Source organism: Leptonychotes weddellii, chromosome 5 (genome assembly GCF_054177405.1).
Source record: "Leptonychotes weddellii isolate Sample4059 chromosome 5, ASM5417740v2, whole genome shotgun sequence".
NCBI classification, from domain to species: domain Eukaryota; kingdom Metazoa; phylum Chordata; class Mammalia; order Carnivora; family Phocidae; genus Leptonychotes; species Leptonychotes weddellii.
In genome coordinates, this window is record NC_138373.1 from 71,933,001 (window position 1) to 71,947,810 (window position 14,810).

The 14,810-nt window shown below is 51.2% G+C and overlaps 1 protein-coding gene across 1 annotated transcript in view; it reads right to left on the reverse strand.

Moving 5' to 3' along the window:
• Nucleotides 1-14,810, reverse strand: part of VWF (von Willebrand factor) — a gene marked incomplete at its 5' end in the record, with an annotated part of 116,797 nt that overhangs the window by 81,276 nt on the left and 20,711 nt on the right. Inside the window, 5 exons of the mRNA XM_081818923.1 lie at nt 3,209-3,309; nt 4,376-4,514; nt 5,002-5,138; nt 13,492-13,538; nt 13,887-13,998. Of these exons, the coding sequence (XP_081675049.1) occupies nt 3,209-3,309; nt 4,376-4,514; nt 5,002-5,138; nt 13,492-13,538; nt 13,887-13,998 (536 nt within the window). The remainder of the gene's footprint in view (nt 1-3,208; nt 3,310-4,375; nt 4,515-5,001; nt 5,139-13,491; nt 13,539-13,886; nt 13,999-14,810) is intronic.

Consider the following 14,810-nt stretch of genomic DNA (forward strand, 5'->3'; position numbering starts at 1 on the left):
AGAAGGAAACCTGCTTCCTCTCCCACTCCCCCTGCTTGTGTTCCCTCTCTCGCTATGTCTCTCTGTCAAATAAATAAATAAATTCTTAAAAAAAAAAAAAAAAAAAAAAAGATGGAGACACTGAGTCCCAGAGAGGGAAAGTGACTGGCTTAAGGTCACAGGGCTGGGACCAGTAGCCAGGTGGAGTCCCCGTCCAGCATGCCTCTGTTCCATCCACCCATCTGAATTCGACTCAGCCACTGGGTGTCACTGGAGAGAAAAGGCCATGAGCCCAGGAGGACTCTAGGGGGTGCGATCAGAGGAGTTCGGGTCAGCAAGGACTCTGGGGCAGTCTCCTATGGGTGACCAGGATGGTTCTGGAGGCCAAACTCTAGGCCACCAGCAAATGGTTTGTTCTCCAGCCTTCTGAACCCAAAGTGCACACTCATGGACACCTTGGTGAGTCAAACTTGCCTTTCACACTTTACAACTGGGGGCATCCACTGGTTTCTATTAAGAGGGCCCTGACCCAAAGACAGAGCCGGGGCTGGGACCCCAGAGTCCTGACTCCTGCTCTGCGTGTAACTAACATGGTTGGATGGCCTCCCTGGTTTGAAACCATCATGCGGTAGGACTGGGCCCCATATGATCATCTCTAGGAGCCCCTTCCAGCTTCCAGCTATGACTTCACAGGATGCAGGATGAACAATGTAGTGGAAGGGTCCGGACCCAAATAAAAGGTACCCAAGGAAATATCATTAAAAGAAAGAGAACAGAGGGATGGTTCCTTGTTTGCTTTACAAATTTCAAGTGTTGCCATACTAAACACCCAGGCCTTCCCTGCCCTCCCTATTTAAAATGTAAATCCTCTGACCCTGACACTTCTTGTCCCTCTCACTGCTTTATTTAACTCCTCAGGATTTATCACCTTCTAATATATATGATATAATTTACTGCTTGGTTGGGTTTCTTCTCTGTCTCCCCCAAGTGGAACATAAACTAAGCGGGGCAGGGATTCTCGTCTGTTTTGTTTCACTGTTGCAACCTCGGCCTCTCGAATGGTGACTGTGCACACTCACTAGATGTGTGTTGTGTCAATGATTGAACAAATGAGTGAGTTCATGAATGAATGAGGTTCTCCTGAGGACGCAGGCTGAAACATAATGCCGGCAGTCAAGGCTGGGCCTGAGCTGAGCGGCGAAATCGGTGATGTCTTCACTCCACCACCCATGCCGCAGCACCCTCTCCTCCCCCCTCATTCCCAGACCGTGAGTGCCCTCATGCCCCCCAAAGTCCCTCTGGTCACCCCCGGGGCCTCCTGTCCCACCATCCCCCACTAAGACGGTAGCTTCCTCAGTCCCCTCAGTCCCCTTGGCTTGACTCAAGCATAGGCTCGGCCCTCAGATCAAGAGCACCCTTTCTGGGATGTGGGAGGTTATGGAGAAGGTGGGATGGCTGATGGTAGGGTAGGGGGGCACCCTCCCTGAAGGGGATGGGGTCAGGAGACTTGTGTTCTCTGATCCTCGCTCTGTAACCCAATGACCACGAGACCCAGGGTGAGTTCTTTCTGGCTCCAGAAAGGGATTTTATTTCTAATTGCAAATGAGAGGCTGACAAGATGCTCTCCAAGATCTTTCTGCTCTATGGTCTGTGGTCATAAGGTTTATTTTTTAGAAAAGAAAGTCACTAATATGGAACTTTCTCTAGGACTCCAAGACAAGGGAAAGAATATGGTGTCATGAGGACAGAGGACACCAAGATCTCATCAGGAATGCCCAGATGCCCATGACAGGATTATACCAAGGGCCCTATAGCACACAGGACCCTGTGGCTTCAGAGGGGATGCTCCAGGGGTCTGAGGAATGATCTAGGACAGAAGTTCTCCAAGTGTGGTCTTGGGGATCCGTTGGGGTGGGGAGTGAAGGATCCCCGAGGCCCTTTCAAGGTGTCCACGAGGCCAAAACTATTTTCCTAATCATACAAAGACGTTATTTGGCTTTTTCCCTCTCATTCTCTTACAAGTGTGCAGTGGAATTTTCCAGAGGCTACATGACACATAATGTTGCAAAAGATTGAATGCAGAAGTAGATTTGAGACTCCAGCTGTCTTCTATTAAGCCATCCATTAAAGAAATTGGCAGAAATGTAAAACAATGGTATTCTCACTACTTATTTTTGTTTTGGAAAACATGATTATTTTCCAAAAAAAATATTGTTTCTATTAACATGGAGTGGGTTTATTATTGTTATTTTTTGTTTGGCATTTTTTAATTGAAATGTCAATAACATACATTATTATATTGGTTTCAGGTGTGCAATATATGATTATTGTTATTTTTAAGTGAATTCGTAAATACATATTTTAAGTCTCGGATTTAATTTCTAATGTGGTAAATATTGACAGATATAACCTTTGTAAAAAATCTTGGGGTCTTCAGTAATTTGTAAGAGTACAAAGGCATCTGAAGACCCAAAAATGAGAAGCACTCATCTAGCAGGAAAGACACTGCCCAGAGCGCTGACCAGCTCTGCCACCAGCCGTGTGTTCGGTGCTGGGCACCTCTCCCCGCTCACCTGAGCCTGAGTCGCTCCATTCATAAAAAGGCAGTGAAAACCACCCTGCCCACCTGCTTCGGGAAATTTCCAGGGGACACAATGTATAAGGAAGCTCTGTGACATATATGGATTGGTACCCAAATGTGCCTCTGGGGCCACAGAGACCAAGAGGGAGTGGCCCCCCAAGATTGCAAAGATTGCAAAGGCCCAGGGAAGGGGTGAGAGATCTGGCGGTTCCCAGTGCAACCCTTCAGGGGCAGGACGGTCTGCACCCCTGGGGTGCACAACTCAGGGTCTCAGCTGCCACTTCCAGACTGGTTCTTCCCTTGCTGCCCACTGTGGGCACCCCCCGGGAGACGCCCCCTGCCGCCAGGCTTTGCCACAGCCAGGAAGCTGGGCCACAAAATGCTATCTCCTAGCCCCTGGGGAACCCACCCAGTCTGGGGGCCCCTGGGGTGCCAGAGCCCCAGAAGTGAGAACCCCCAGGGCAAACAAGGGGCGTCCAGACAACACCAGTCTCTCATAAACAAGAGAGGCCTGTTCCTCCCTCTGGGGGCGTAGGGCCCGGGGAGAGAGGAATTCTTCTCCCACCACAGAAAGCCACTCTGCCAGAGCACAAGAGGTACTTTGTAAGGTCCAGGCTGCAAGGCGGCAGTGGCCGGGAGGGCACCTACCATCACCAGCAGCCTCCCACGGCCATCCCAGTCCATCTGCAGGTCCTCCCCATAGCTGAGGCGCACGGAGGCCATCACAGTGTGCTGGATGCGGAGGTCACCTGGAACCGAGCAGGGACAGGATTTAGCCCTTTCGCCCAAGATGGGGAGAGGGCAGGGTAGTGAGAGGCAGATGTATAGTGGAAAGATATGGAGTATCTCACAAAGGACTGTAACAATGACATCAAGGAGCTGGGGACAAATGGGGATGTCCATGAGGTTGAAGGGGGTCTCAGGAGGAAGATTAAGCAGGATGGGCGTAGTACAAATAGGTGCCCCAGTATCCCGGCTGTAGCCTGCCATTCACTCTACTGCCACAAGAGGGCGGCAGAGGCTCCTGCATCCTCGGCGGAGGCAGCTTGGCCTCCCATTGAATCCCGGACTCAGAGCCTTCCCCCAGGCGCTTCTGCCCTTGCACACCACTCTAGGGCTGTGTGATGCTGTGTGCAGAGCTGCATTCAGCAGTTCTCCCTGGAGACGAGGTGGGAGACATACCTCTTACCCTGGAGGAAGGGATCTCACAGGGAGACACACAGCATTAAACACACGTGGACAGGCTGTGCTCAATGCCAGGATAATGGGCCACAGGGTCCACAGAAGTCATGCACAAGAAGAGGGAGAGTGAAGGTGGTGATTATGCCGCCAAAAGGGTGTGCTGCCACCTGGCAAAGTCCCTGGATAGGTCAGTGTTTCCCACAGGTCACTGGGTCCCCTGGCTTTGCCCCATGACATCCTCTGGTCAGACCCATCACCAGCCACCCCCTAATTTCTCCGAGTCAGTCTCTGCTCCTTTCCCATCTCAAAGCAGAACCAGAACCACTGTGCCCAACCCTCAACTCGTCCCTTTGGCCAAACCTAGTGAAAATCTTGGTCCTGTTCCCCGTCTACACTCTCTCCCTGGCCTGGAGCAGCTCCCTATCTTCAGACAGCTTCCTTCACTCCTCCTTCTCCTCCCTCCCCTCTCTCCTCCTTCTCCTCCTCCTCCAGGAAGCCTTCCTTTCTTGCAAGGATGCATGCTGAAGATACCCACCCCTCCAGTGATAGCTCTCCTCACAGAAGAGGTGAGCAGGCAGCAGGGCTGAGGGGTGAGTGGGACCAGCCCCAGGCCTGGTGGAGCACAGAACACACCTTGCAGGAGAGGGATCTGGACATCCTGGCCGTCCATGGACACGCCTCCCCCGTGCTTCAACTTCACAAGGCTGTTGTGCAGTCGGGGCAGGCGGACAGTGACTGAGCGGGTGCAGACAGCATCCGGGTCATCAGCACACTGCCAAGAGGGCCACACAGAGTGACGTCACCACAAACCCCCCACACGGCGCCCCAGCCTGGGACCCATTTACTCAGGGAAAGAGCACAACCCCAGGCAGCTTCTGGCCTGCTGAGGGGAAACAATTCCATTCTCACAGAATGGTCTCTGTGAGTAGGCCCCCGGGAGGTGTGCCGGGACAAGGCCCTGAGCCCAGCGTTCACCGCTGCTCAGCTCGCCACACCCTTTCCCATCCTCCTCTTGTCTTTATAAAGAACTCTAGGCCTCTGGCTGTCTTCCTGTTGCTTGGGCCTATGGTTCCAAAGCAAATCTGGGACTCCAGCCCTCAGGAGGCGCCGTGTGCCCTCTAGATTTCCCCTCCTGGCTCCAGTCTCTGGAGAAAAGAGGGATAGCATGTACCACGGCAGCTCAGACGGGACCACCTTGCGCCACCCCCCCCCCACTCCCCGCCCATCACCGCCTCCTGATGGGCAGCAGGCCAGCTCACCTGCACAGTCTCGATGACAATAGAGAAGGTGTGGTCCTGGCAGTCCTGGGCCAGCAGGTACTGGCAGACCCCACTGAAGGTGAAGTACCTGTTGTCAAAGCTCTTGAAGTGGGATTGTCCTGTGATAAGACACTCCCCTGGAGGGATGCAGAGGGAGGCGGTGAGAACAGGAGGAGGGGAAGCCCCCTGGCAGAGGGGGAGGGGGGCAAACTGGGCCCCTCTCGTGGAACTCCACAGACGTTCTTTCCCCACACCGTTCTAAAAACGAGTTCTACGGGAGGACTTGAACTCAGGTGCCAGTCCTCAAACCGTGAGAGGTCAGAGCTGGATCTTTAGTTCAATGCCTCACTTTATGGAAGAGAAAACCAAGGGCAGTGACAGAGCCATGCGCACTCAGGGGTGGAGCCCAGCCTGGAGCCTGCAGCTTGAGCTCTCGGTTCACTGTGGCTCCCTGTCCTTCCCCACAGCCACCCCACAGGTTCTGGCTCTGCTGGGGTCAGGCGCCACTTGGTCCAGGGACAGGCCTTTCTCTGCACCAGCTTTGTGGGGGGCTCCGGGGCACAGCCCCACCCAGAAGAGTCCCCTGAGGCAAGCAGGCAGAGAGGCCAGCCCAGACAGAGGGCAGAGGAGGGGTAAGGCAGGCATTCTCCAGGCTCAGCAGGGCAGAGGCCAGGGGGCGGTTCTAAGGCCTCTTCATGGGCATGTCTGTGTGGTGACTTTAGTTGGGGCCAATGGGGGACCAGGAGGCCATCTGCCCATGATCTCAGCACCGCCCCAGCCAGCTCCCTAGCTCAGGCTGACACATCTGTGGGTGGGTACAAGGACTCCCCTTCGTCACCCCGTCACGCAGAGCCCTCGGCTCACCCCCAACCTGAGTCCTGCTCCATCCTGCCCCAGACCACAACCCAACCATGTGGCTGGCCCAATGCACCTCAGACCAGAGGTCACACATCCCGGGGAGTATCCATGCAGGGGGGACCTCTGCTTACGTCTCCAGTGATCCCCTACAGGCCCCACCCCAGCTCAGGGCAATCTGGTCCCCAGGGCCCACAATGGGCCCAATGAAGCTGAAGTGGGCATCTGGATCCCTGCCCAATCTCCTTATATGTATTTCCTCTCATCTGTGCCTTCTACTCCTTAGAAAAATAAATATAGACACACACCATGGCCATTCCATAAAGTTGGGGGCCCTCCTTCCCACACAGTCACCCTTGACCTCCAAACTGCAGACACTTATTCTCCAGAGCACTAATCCCGTCGAAACCTAAAGTTCCCCCTAAGAGGGTCTTAGAGCCAGTCCCACCTCGGCCCACCCCCAGGGGCTGATGCTGGGCTCTGTCACACAGTCAGGGGGTCCTCAGAGGCCATAGGGAGAGTCCAGCTGCCCATGTGGCAGAGACAAGCTCCACAGGCCCCCATCGCCTGCCACCTCAGGCCCACATTTGCAATGAAGGGCCTGGCAGGCACAACTTTGGATCCAGGTGTGTTGGATCCAGGTGTGGTCCTGCCTTTGGATGTGTTGGAAGGCAAGGGTAGGGGAGAGTAGCCTCAGGTCACTGTGAGTGTCCTCTGACTGGTCCCCAGGGCGGCTGACCCCAAAACGGCATGGGCACACTCAGCCCACAAGAAATTAGGAGAAATTAGAGAGGCCCAAGATCATTATCAACATCACACTCTGTGATAATAAGAAATATATATTTGGTCTTTATCCCTGGTTCCTGACACAGAGCTCCTAAGGAACATCCTGGGTGATAGGAGCATCTTTTGTTCTAATGAAACCACTCTTGATGGGCCCCTGCGTAGCTTCAGGATGGGGGCTGGTCACCAGAAAAACCCAGGCAGGATGAAAGAGTTGGAACTTTCAGCCCCACCTTCCAACCTCCAGGGACAGGAGGCAGGCTGGGGATTAATGATCGATCATGCCCGCATAATAAAACCTCCATTAAAATCCCTACACAAGAGGATCTGGAAAGCTTCTGGGTTAGTGAATGTATCCACATGCAGGAGGGTGGCATACCCCAATTCCACGGGGACAGAAGCTACCGTGCTCAGGATCCTTCCGGTCTTTGCCCCATGCACCTCTCTTCAGTGATTTGTATCCTTTATAATATCCTTTATAGTAAACCAGTAATAGTAAGTAAAGTACCCGAGTTTTGTGAGGCATTCTAGCAAATTATTGGACCTGAGGAAGGCATTGTGGGAACCCCCCAACTTGTAGCCAAGTCAGACAGAAGCAGGTACCCTGAGAGCCCAGTACTTGGGATCAGCATCTAAAGTGGGGCATCTTGTGGGACAGAGCCCTTAACCTGCAGGGTCTGCACTGATTCCAGCTCATTGGTGTCAGAATTGAATTGTAGGACACCCAGTTGGAGTCCAGAAAGTCAAAGAATTGGTTGGCTTGGGGAAAAATCACACACATTTGGTATCAGAAGTGTTATAAGCAGGAACAGCTCAGGTCCTCCCACGGCAGTACCCCCAAAAAAGAGCAAGAGTGAGGGGTCACTGTTCATGGCAGGCAGTAAAGGTCGGGGCAAAGGTCGTCCCAGCCAATGTAAATGTGCTGAAATTCCAAATCCACTGGTGTCACAGGAAAGCCTTTCTCCAATGGCTATTTCTCAGAACCCACCATCATCCTGCAGAGTGATATGGCCCTTTGTGTCAAACATCTTGACCCCATGGCAATAGAATGGGTGGGAATTCTTCCCCTGACCTTTCTGTTTTCTCAGGCACGCTCTTATCTGAGTATGAAAGTGGGCCTGCATTATCTCCGACAAGGCCTAGGAAAAGAAGAGTCAACGAAAAAAATGCACAAACATTCAAAAGCAAAACTTCCAGAGCTAGAATCTAATCACCCAATCTGATTTCCTGCTCTGACCCCCACTGACGTGCTCTGAAGTTCCTCAGGAATCAAAAGTCTAAATATGACATTTAGCTTATCGACTTGGTACCACTGAGGGATGGAGCTGTGAGCGCAGGAAACCGAACAACACAGATGTGGCTAGCGGTTGGCCCTGGGAGCTGAAACATTAGCCAGAACGGGGGGCCCCAGGGCACGCTCACCCATCCTCTGCCCAGAGCAGGACGGCCAGGACATTCCCGGTCAAGTAGCTGGTCAAGCGGCAAAAGGCAGCTCCCAACCAACAGCTGGCCCCCCACCCAATGGAGAAGGTGGGCAATAACAGTCTGGTGAATCAATGAAGAACAGGTGATTTTTAAAATAGCCTAAAAAGTAGAACAGCCGGGAATTAAAGCAGATCCCCTACATGAATAAAGATCTTCCCTCGTTGGGGCCCCTGCATGGCTCGGTTGGTTAAGTGCCTGCCTTTGGCTCAAGTCATGATCCCGGATGGAGCCTCACATCGGGCTCCCTGCTAGGTAGGGAGTCTGCTTCTCCCCCTCCCTCTACCTGTCGCTTCCCCTGCTTGTGTGCGCGCTCTCGCTCTCTGTCAGATAAATAAATAAAATCTTTAAAAAAAAGATCTTCTCTCGTGAAAAAACTGAAAAGAAATCTCTCCTCTGATAGAAACACATGACCTCTTCTAAAAGAAACCCTTTTGTCTGCAGCACGTGAGACCTCCAGAGGGCTCCTCTGCTCAGCCCATCCGCTTCTATCCTTTGCCACACAGCCTACAGAAATGCCAGCCCCTAGGCCTTTCGCAAAGCAACACAGACTCCCCCAGTGGAACTTTTCACCAAAGCCTGCCTCTAAATCACAATAACATCATCTCTCCACCTTTCCAAGCAATCCGTGGGTGCATCTCATTCACTGCTTCCATGAGGCGGTCGTCACTAGCCCCAGTTCACAGATGAGGAAAGTAAAGCACAGAGAAAAACTCTCCCAAGGCCCCAAAGTCCTCAGACAGGGATTTACACATGGGCCTTCTGTCTGGCTTCAGAGCCCAAAGCACTTGACACCACCCAACCCTGCCTCATGGGTTGGCTCCTGCAGTTTCTCATAGGCCTGATTTTGTGAGGGCTAAGCCTGAGTCATTCTGAGCCTGGGCACACATGGGCCCTTGCCAAGGGGCCGAGGTACAACTGAGTCTGGATACGGAGACTGAGTGGAGAAGAGCCCTGGCTTCTTCCTTTTTTTTTTTTTTTAAGATTTATTTATTTATTTGAAAGAGAGAGTGGGGAGAGGGGCAGAGGGAGAAGGACAGAGAATCTCAAGCAGACTCCCCGCTGAGTGTGGAGCCCGATGTGGGGCTGGATCTTACAACCCTGAGATCATAACCTGAGCTGAAACCAAGAATCAGATGCTCAACTGACTGAGGAGCCACCCAGGCACACCCCCCACCCTTTTTTTAAAGATTTATTTATTTATTGAAGAGCCTTGGCTTCTAAACGTGGTACACTGGCCTGTCCTGAAGGAGGCCTGTTGTGACTGGTATGACTCCAGTATTGGCTGGGTCAGGCCCCCGGGGAGTTTCCATGAACTTGGGCATTCGGATACCCCAGGCAGCCCAGGTACCTAGGAATGCACGTTCCCACTGGACAGCCATTGGCCCTGATCACTGTCTCTGTTAGCCAACAAGGAAGTCTGTCTGCCTTCCTGGAGGCTTCAGAACAGACAGCTTGAATCCTAAAGTTGAATTACAGGCCTGGGTTAGAAGGCATCAGAAATTATCTGGAACCAAATGAGTAAAAAGTTACACCAAGGCCCTCCCCTGGCCCACGGCCAAGCCCAAGGCAGGCCTGGGCTCTGTCTGACCCTCCTGCCCCGCCGGCCCCAGCCAAACCCTCCCTCTGACCAGCCCTCCCCAGGCCAGACTCCTTGGGCTTGTGCCTATGTCTCAGTCCTTCTCTGATCCTGCTTAATGAGGCAGCCGGGGCTGTGGGGATGAATACCACTAACGTTTATTGAGTGCTTGCTGTGTGCCAATAACAGCTTCCGTGGGATGAAGCTGCTGTTCGCATCCCTGTGTTACAGATTAGGACACTGAGGCTGCAAATGATCAGGCAGTTTGCCAGAGTCACCCAGCTGGGAAGTGGGGGGACTGGAATTCCGGCCAGGCTGCCCAAGTCCACCCCACCGCCCATGCCCCCAGCCCCCTGCTATGCTACCTGTCCATGGATATAGAATGGGCAAGTGCGAAACCCTCCACTCACACCTTCTCAGCTGCAAAAGAGAACATTCCACACTCTTCCATCAGGAGTTTGAAATTATTTATTCGAGGAACAGTCCCTGTTAATAGGCATGCTCCTTCCTCATTGACCCTGACCAAACATTTATGGTTCAGTGGGATCCAAATTAGTAGAACTTTTCTGGGCAGCATGTGTTGCAGTGGGGAAAGGAAGAGGAAGAGAGGGAAGAGAGGCTTGGGGTTACAGAAAGGGAAGTCTGGGGAAGCCACAGTTTTGCCTGGAGCTGCCCTAACTGCTAACAAGAACAGAGGGGTGCAGTGAGCAATGAAGGCCTAAAGGAGCATTTAAGCTCCAGCCCCTCCCCATATAGATTGATGCTCTCCTGGGCAATTTCTTCTCCCTCCCACACCCCATACACTATACTCCCTGTGCTGGGCAGCCTCTAAGATGCTCCCCCCATGGTCCCACCTCCTGTATTCATGTCTTTGGGTGATCCCCTCACCTTGAGTGTAGACTAGACATGTTGACTTGTTTCTAGTAAATACAATACAGCAGAAATGAAGGATGTCACTTTGGAGATCGGCTTTTTAAAAGACGATGGCTTCTGTCTATGCTGTTCTCCCTCACTCTCTCTGAGGTCACTCACCTTAGAAGAAGCCAGCTATCATGTCATGAGGCATCCTCGTGAGAGGTCCACATACTGAGGGACCAAGGCCTGCCAACCATCACATGATTCAACTTCAAAGTCCCAATGGAGCCTTCAGATAAGACCACAGCCCAAGTCAGCAACTTGACTGCAACTTTCACGAGAAATCATGGGCCAGACTCAGCCACACCCAGATTCCTGACATACAGAAACTCTAAGATAATAAATGTTTGTTGTTTGCTAAGTTTGGGGTAATTTGTTACACAATAGACAACTAGTACACTCTCATCTTATCCCAGAGAATCAAAACCCAGCTGTCTATTTCTAAGATTCACAATGTCAGCTCTTCCAGGGACTGTGGAGAAGTCATAGCCTGCTCTTTGCTATGCTAGCAGAGTCAAGCATATTCCCTACCAGGACCTTCCCCTCAGAAGCTATATCAGCAAATGTCACACTGGGGGCATAAGACAGCCCCACTGCCCACTGAATCATGGCAAGGTATGGAAATACACCTGTGTGCTACAGGTAGAAATGGAGTGGGAAACAACCAGCTAAACTCCAGAACTTGAAAAAGAGGGTCAGAACTGAGGCTTTAAATCTACAGAGCAAGAGCTTAGTGATTGTGTGGGCAAAACATCAAACCACTCAGTAGACTGCAGAGTTGGAACTGGTTATCTTCCCATCAAGGCATCAAGAAAATTTCTTACATACTCAGCAAAGCTATCTTCTAAATTTTGAACTGAAGACCAGGGAATTATAATCTGTCCCAGACCAAGCATTCCATCATGTGCACAGTGAGTGTTCAAATCATTGTTGGATGGATGGATGGATGGATGGATGGATGGATGGATGGATGGAAGGAAGGTTGGATGGATGGATGGATGGATGGATGGATGGATGGATGGATGGACAGATGGATGTTTGCATGGATGGATGGGTGGATGGATGGATGGATGGATGGACAGATGGATGGGTGGAAGATGGTACCTGTAGAAGGTAGTTATTAAGAATTCCTAATCTGGGTGTGCCTGGGTACCTTAGTTGGTGGAGCGTTGGACTCATGATTTTGGCTCAGGTCATGATCTCATGGGTTGTGGGATTGAGCCCCACATAGGGCTCTGCGCTCTGTGGGGAGTCTGCTTGAGATTCTCTCTCTCCCTCTTCCTCTGCCCTTTCCCCTGTTATCTATCTCTCTCTCTCTCAACTAAATAAATAAATCTTTAAAAAAAAAAAAAGAATTCCTAATCTGGTAGTCAATCTAACAAAAGACAATAAACGAATTCCTAATTCTGTCCATTGTGGCTCACAGATCTTATGCAATGAATGCTTATTATTTAGATATTAACAGTGTTTTTGCAAGTCATTTGCAGCAACCTCGTGTCTTTCAAAGGGCTCCTTAGGTCTTTCACAGGGTATGATGATGTTAAATTGGAGCACTGATATTCCTTGTAAGAACAATCTTTTGTCCTTCATGCTTCCTTTAAAAATTGCACAGAAGATAAACTAACTGGTTGGCCATCCCTGAGCCAGACGAATTTACCTACCCCTAGTGCCCACTTTCCATCTAGTTCCAGAATTTTCCCAGTGTGGTGGGCATTGGGTAAGATCCTAAGTGACCCTACAGCCAACAGGCCCCAAATATGATCCCAGTATCCAAGTTCAAGCCCTGTCAGCCCACCAGAGCTAATGAGGCCTCTTGGGGCCAAAGGGAGGGGAGCCTGTTATCTGGCTATTTGCCTTGCAGTTTTTGATTGCGCTCTACAAACCATGGGAACCCAAAAAGTAGTATCCAGCATAGAAGCTGAGGCTGAGCTGGTCTTTAACTAAAACATGGGGCCTCTCCTGAGCCGTTGATAGCAAAGACCTTCCTGCAAAGGAACAGATGGAGGACAAAGAAAGAGAATAAAGAGAAGGGCAAAAGCAGCAATCAGAGAGGTGTGAGTTTGAGTCCTGTCATTGTCTCTTAGCAGCTGTGTGACACTGAGCAAGTTATGTAATCTCTCCTGCTCTGTCTCCTCTTTTGTAAACCTAGAATAAACTGTACCCGTCTCATAGGCACGCATGTCAAGTGCTTAGCACAGAGCCTAACACATAGCAAACACCATGTGAGTGACCACAAAGGGGAAAATTATCAGGAGAAGAGCCAGGGTAATTGGGGGGTGAGGCAGAAGGGAGCTTCAAATGGCCCAAGTTTGCAGCAAATAGAATAGAGTTGGAGCCAAACAGAAGACCCAGTAAAGGGGAGAGATTATAAAGCAACTTTTCCTAAAGAGATTTTCCAGGGAGGGGGTGGGGTAGAAGAAATCATTCGGTGGTCTGATCTTCCTAGCTCCTGGGCCATTCTAAGGTCTTCCTATCAGGCATTCCAGAAACTTCTCACTTTGAATTTAAAGAATTACCGGGTCCTTCTTCCTCTTCACTTCCAAAGAATTTGCATCATCTTTGTTTAGTTGACTGTGACACTACAGTTCTTACAGTTCATTGAACCATAATCCTCTGAGCAAATAGGTGAGAAGAAAAGGACAAAAAAACCTTAGTGCAGGTGCATTCTCACCTTTCAGCTATGCTGAGTGTCCCTCTGCTGGCCCACAAGTGGGTCAGCACAGCTGGGATCCCAAACCAGGGCTGTGGTCAGAGGGTGGTATCCAGCCGGTACAGAGGCCACCTTCTCCCTGCCTTGAGATGCCGCCCTCTCCATCTAGCAAGGACTACATACCATTCCATCCAGAGAAGGGGGGTATGAGTGGAAGGGTGCCTACCTGGGCATTCTTCATTGCTGCAGATCCACAGGCTATTTCGGCAAATGCTGTTGGGGAGAGAAGCACAGGTCGTGGCTAGTTGTGCAAACACAAGGGCGCATGAACACACCTAGAGCTCATCACAGACACCACAGCCCCCAAAGGGAGGGATTTGGGAAAAGAAGGGAGCTGGTGCTAGGGGGGGTCTTTATGAGGCTGAAGGTGAATGGCACAGGGCTGTGGCCAAAGAGGGAGGCATCTTGGAGATAAGGCTGAGGGGGAGAAACCCTGATGGAGAGAGAGAGAAGAAGAAAATCTAGGGGACCCAGTGTCCCTGGAGATTCCCCCACTGCCCAGCATCCCCGTCCACTGCCCTTGGGCCACCTTCCCAGACCTCACGGCGCAGCCCCAGGTACCAAGTGTTGCAGTCCTGCAAGAGGGAGGAGCCCGGAGGGTACCGCTCCCCGGCATGCACACAGGAACACTCAGCGCTCCCCACGCAGCGGCCTTCATCCAGGAGCTGTCCCTCTGTGTTCAAGGACATCAAGGCAAAGACTCAGTTTATCATCATTACTCATCTCCCAGCTACAGAATCCCCGTGGGTGATCACAGCTGAGGGCTTCTTCAGGAAGCTCAAAGAACCTGTTCCATGATGTTGCTCTTTCCCATTAGGGCCATACAGGGGGGAGGAAGATTATTAATCTCGCTCTACTGTCAAAGAAATGGGGGAAAGAGCTTTGCTCAAGGTCCTCCAGTGAGGAAGGCATGAGTCTAGGCTGAGAGCGTCTCCCAGGAAGCTTGAAGAACTTGTATGACCCTTACTTTCACATTAACGCACTGAAAGAGAGGGCATTATTAACCTGCATTGCACAGATGAAGAAAGGAGGCAAGAGTTTTTGTTCAAGATCGTCCAGCGGGGAAGTCATTAGTCAAAACACACAGGCCTCACTCTCAGTAATTAAACAGCATTTTTCACCAAAGCTCACACGGCCTCTCCTGAGAAACACTTTCTAGTGCAAAGCTCTTTTTCAGCTGAGCTCACATGGCAAACCCAGGAGACGTTTTAAAATATCTTTCACCCAGACCCGTGCCCTGACACGAAACTGAGAAAACAAAAGTGCCGCTCAGATCGGGCCACGTGCTCCCCAAACAAAGTCACTGTCGGAGCCCAGACCGTCCTTCTGTTTCCGAGACACACGCGCTTTCACGGATCCAGTACAACAGGAAAACAGAAATTAAAAATAACCCCCGGCTCAATCCTGATCCCTCTGTACAAAGACATTTTAAAAAATAAATAAAAGGCTTCTGATTTCAGCAATGGGTGATAAACACAAGTGGCC